The 4,879-nt window shown below is 47.9% G+C and overlaps 1 protein-coding gene across 2 annotated transcripts in view; it reads right to left on the reverse strand.

The window, feature by feature from the left end:
* The window catches only part of VDAC2 (voltage dependent anion channel 2), a 22,127-nt gene extending 19,419 nt beyond the window's left edge, over positions 1-2,708 (reverse strand). Inside the window, exons 1-4 of one of the 2 annotated variants that reach the window (XM_003783524.2) lie at positions 2,319-2,708; positions 2,058-2,112; positions 971-1,039; positions 109-158 (exon numbers count right to left, since the gene is read on the reverse strand). In XM_003783524.2, coding sequence (XP_003783572.1) covers positions 109-158; positions 971-1,039; positions 2,058-2,088 — 150 coding nt within the window. In that variant the 5' untranslated portion in view covers positions 2,089-2,112; positions 2,319-2,708. Of the gene's footprint in view, positions 1-108; positions 159-970; positions 1,040-1,600; positions 1,744-2,057; positions 2,113-2,318 lie in introns of those variants that run through there. The other variant, XM_023509638.1, reaches the window with a different exon arrangement.
* Positions 2,709-4,879: the final 2,171 nt, after the last annotated feature.

Raw genomic sequence — 4,879 nt, forward strand, 5'->3', positions numbered from 1 at the left:
TAGCCTCTTCAGCCACAGGCGCTGAGCCTACACATCTTTCAGTTATGATTATTTAATGGGCGAAAAACTATAAAGTTAATCAGAACTTATAAGATAGGTAACACTCACCACACCACTGCATGACTTTGTTTTCACATCTAGTTTCACCAACCCAAAACCTTCAATGAGAGCAAAAGATAACAAAATGATTATTCTGTATAAAAGATGCGATTGTTATTTGGGGGGGGATAAAAACGTTGATATGCATCATTTCAATGAAAATTTTTAAAAGTCTGTTCTTTGTAAAATGACATATAAAGAGCAAAACACCTCTATGTTGCTTTGCCTAGTGTTTTGGTGTATGGCTGGCACAAACACAAAAAATTGCTTTCAAACTACTTTTAACTCTAAATATCAGATTAGAAAATCATTCAATTTAAAGCTCGGATTAACCAATAATCTGCCATAATACAGACATTTAGGATATTTATGCCAAAGGGGTATCTCCAATAATCTATAAAGGAAAGGGGCTGTGGAGAACAAAATCTTCTAGAAAAAAAAATTAACTTGAAAAAGCTCATAACTCTTTGAAGGATATTAGGAGTCACCACCATAAACTCTAGTCAACCAAGGTCTAAGCTGTAACTGAAGGAAATGAAAGCCCAAGCTGCTTTTCCTGAAAGGTTAAAATTCTTGAGCTATATTGGGCAGCATCCGTGGCTCAAGGAATAGGGCACCAGCCCTATTTTGACCCCGGACAAAACTGCAAAGAGAAAAAAAAAATTCTCAAGGTATAGTTTGAAAAATATGTAGGAAATTGGGATAAAGGGAAGATTATGGATTGTAAAAGAACTTCCTAATGGAAATTTAAGTATCTAGTAGAAAAATACAGCAAGATATTTATAATTTGAAATGATTAATTTGATTTCCCTAAACAATCCAAAAACACCTATTCACTTTTTATCTAAAATTCTTTTTTGAAAGTTCTTACCAAATCCTTTGTTGAAAATATCTCTGGCAGCTTTGCCAAGGTCAGCATATGATGGAGGAACACACATTGCTGGTGGAAAGAAACATTTCATTGTTAATGTTCCTGTTCTCCCACTTTCTATCCAAGAACTAGACTATAAACCACTGCTGATCTTTAAGTACAAGCAGTCCAACATTTTGATGCCACTAGGAGCTATAATAAAACTATACCCCGATGATCTACAGAGGAGAAAGCCCCAATGAAGGCTTACTTCTGAAGTAGGTAAGCACAGTGGTTATACAAACTTGAGAAACTCCTTCCAAAACAGAAAAACAGACTTTCCATACCTAAATTTAGAGTACTTAAAAAACAGCTTCACTTCCTAGTGCTGGACAGTTACAAAGAATCAAAAGTGAGTGTATACGTATGAGCTGAGTTAACTAAGATAAAACCAAAACCTAAGATTAGGCCCTTTCCCCTGATGTATCCCTCAGCATCCTCACTAAGATCAAAACCAACATTGTAGAGAAGAAAAAGAAAGAAACTTAATACTCTTGGAACTTAAATACTCAAACCTGAGAAAAACACTGCCACCCATGTTTTGCTCAAGTGTCAACATCAACTACATATCAAATGGCACTTTAAACATATTAACATGACTCTCAAGTCTTCGGCCAATGCAGTGCTGCTTAAGGGCAAGCAATCTGAGCTTGTTACACCAGCTCATTCATTCTACAAATACAAAGCACGTCCACGCCCTTAGGAGCACGTGTAATGACCTTGTGCTCTCACAAGGGGGATTACTGCTTCCTCTAGAAAAGTTACTGATAGAATCCTGCAAAAGTAAATTTCAACAATTAATAAGCTTTTGCCTTAGAATTCCTCAAATACATGTACAAAATTAAAGATGAATGAGGCTACAGACCCCGGGCCTAGTTCCCCTACCCCAACTTCAGCGGCCCAACCCCTCCTCCGCAGAAGACTTGGTCAGGGGTGTGGCTACCAAAAGGGGCCGAATTTCCAAGTTCACGGGGAGCTGGAAGGGTAGGAAATTAGGGGTTCCCCGAACACAGCAGCCCCATCCCGCAGAGATCCCTGCTCTACTTACGCCGCACGCACGTCTGTCCGTAGGTCGCCATGGCGAGACCGCGCGAAGAGATGATCTGCGGGAAGGACAAGAAGTGCAGTCAGCGGGGGTTAGAGGCGGGTCAAAGGGCCAAAAGGAGGTCTCGGATGGAGAGGGGCGAGGGGCCGCGGGACAGCGCGGCCATCTTAGGGAACCAGGGCCGACCCTGAGTCCGGCTCAGGCCTCCTGCTTGGCCGCCGCGGCCTACGCTCCCGGGTCGGCGTGAGGCGGACGTGGCGGTACCTGGTGGTCTCCTGAGGGGGGCCGCCACCGCCGCTCCGCACGCAGCTGAGGCCGCTCGGTTCACTCGCGATCGGGCTGCAGCTGCCGCGGCTGGAGGGCGAAGTGAAGGAGACACCGTTCCGCCCGCCGCAACCCTGTCCTCCCCAAGCCAGGACCCCGTTTCTGCCCCCGGGCTGTCCGCCGCGCCTGTCTCCACGGCAACGCCCGCTGCTCACTCTAACCTGCTCTAGAACGGCCACGTGGACCGAGGTCACCCCTGCCCCCCGAGTGGGCTGCCTCGGTCTGTCGGCTGGGGCTGAGAAGGCAGAAGCCGCCGGGCCTCGGGTCAGGCAGCGACAAGGACAGCCCCAGAGGCGAGGGGGCGGGGAACGGCGGCGGCAGCGCGGCGGGACAGCGCGGGAGGGGGATGGGGCGGTGGCTCCGCGCGGGCGCGTCACGGGCGGGGCGGGGCGTCAGGCGCGTGCCCGGCGGGGTTGGGCGCGGCTGCGCAGCGCGGGAGTCACGTACACTTCGCCAACTAGCTGCCGGCGTTGCTGCTGGTCGCCACAGAAACAGTCCCACGTGTAAGGCTCCTGCTAAGGATCCGCTGGGCGTTACCCAAGTCTATCCTGAGCCGGCTCAGCTTGCGCTTCCGAAAGATCATTTCTCTCTGCAAGCGCAGGGGGCGCAACCTCCTGCCCCTCGCGCCCTTCCTGCCTTCGCCCCCTTCCCACCAATGTATAATTGCCACATTGGGCTGGACTCTGCACCCGAGAGGCTTTCTGGGTTGCCGCGTCCTCAACAAACTTGAATAGATCAGGAGGGACCTACCCCTTCCCTCATTCACGTCTCTTCGGCCTCCTCCCCACTCAGGCGTGGGAATGCCTTACGCGAGCACAGAACTGTAGCTGTCTCAGACGAGCCCGAGCCTGCCTTGGGCCCAGCCTCCTCTGCACCGGAGGCCTGGAGAAAATGTAGGAGTCATGCTGAGCAAGCTCTAAAGTGCTGCACCCAAGTACTCTCGGGGTGCAGCGTGTGTGAGGGAGCTGTTAAATTCATAAGAAACCACATTAGTTGGGACTGAACTACTGCACCAGACCAAACTAAAATGGAGTTACTCATGCTCAAGTTCCACCACCAAGCCAAAACTAAGAACTTTGGCCTGCCAAGAGAGAGTGATGCTACCCATATCCTCTTACAGGCCAGTTTTAGTTTGCATGATAAGGAAGTCCCCTGTGCCTTAACCTTTTTTTTTTCTTTTTTCTTTTTTTTTTTTTTTTTGAGACGGAGTCTCACTTTGTCACACTTGGTAGAGTGCCATGGCGGAATAGATCAGAGCAACCTTAAACTGTTGGGCTTATAGCTCACAGCAACCTCAAACACTTGGGCTTAAGCGATTCTCTTGTCTCAGCCTCCAGAGTAGCTCTTGCCTCAGCCTCCAGAGTAGCGGGGACTACTGGCACCTGCCACAGTGCCAGGCTATTTTTAGACACAGGGTCTCGCTCTGGCTCAGGCTGGTCATTAACCTGTGAACTCAGCCCATCCATCCTCCTCAGCCTCCCAGAGTGCTAGGGTTACAGGCGTGAGCCACCAGGCCTGGCCCCTTGTGCCTTAACCTTTACAAGAAAAGTAATTTTGAACTGCCCAGTCTGCTTTTTGTTTCTCCTTTCCTCAGCCCTTTCTTTCCCTAAAACCAGCCTTCTCAGCTTGGCTCACTCCTTCTGTTTTGTGGAATGAGGTGTTAACCCAATTCTAGAATCACAAATAAAAGCCAATTAAGATCTTTAAATTTGTTGTAATTTTGTCTTTTGACAGCGCCTACAGAAGGAGGTAAAATGAGTAGTCTAATGAAATGGAAATGAGGTGAATTGGGACTCTGGAATCAATCCCCTATCTCAGTGATTGATCCCTGTACCTCAGTTTAATTTAAATAAGATGAAGTGATTTTTAATAGCCATCACCCATAGCAAAGCTTCTGCACCCCCTACCTTTTCATCTGGCTCTAAAAGCCACCTACTCAAATGCTGTCAAGGTTCTACCTTCTTCCTAAACCAGGAAAAGGGGGCTAGGCACCCGTAGTACAGTGGTTATGGTGCTAGCCACATACACCAAAGTTGACAGGTTCGAACCCAGCCCCGGCCAGCTAACCAACAATGACAACAGAAACAAAAAATAGCCAGGCTTTGGGGTGGGCACCTGTAGTCCCAGCTACTTGGGAGGCAGAGGCAAGAGAGTAGCTTAAACCCAAGAGTTTGAGGTGGCTGTGAGCTGTGACACCACAACACTCTACTGAGAACGACATAGTTAGACTCTGTCTCAATTTTAAAAAATAAATAAATAAAAATAAACCAGGAAAAGGATGACTAAGTGGGCTTCCCCAATTCAAAACCTAGATTAAAGGTGCAAACTGGTAATTTCACTGCCGTGAGCAAGCCCAGCCAGTAGTATTGCCTATTGGTGGCTGGCCTTACTGATGTTGTTAAAGGTTAGAAGGGAAAAGTCTTTGTTTCTAAGAGATCATGAACTAGAAACCCTATTCACGCCCTTCAAGCTCAGACTGGTCTGTCTGTAATCAGACTGGC

This window comes from Otolemur garnettii, unplaced genomic scaffold (assembly GCF_000181295.1).
Source record: "Otolemur garnettii isolate 467f Iridium unplaced genomic scaffold, OtoGar3 scaffold00008, whole genome shotgun sequence".
NCBI lineage: Eukaryota > Metazoa > Chordata > Mammalia > Primates > Galagidae > Otolemur > Otolemur garnettii.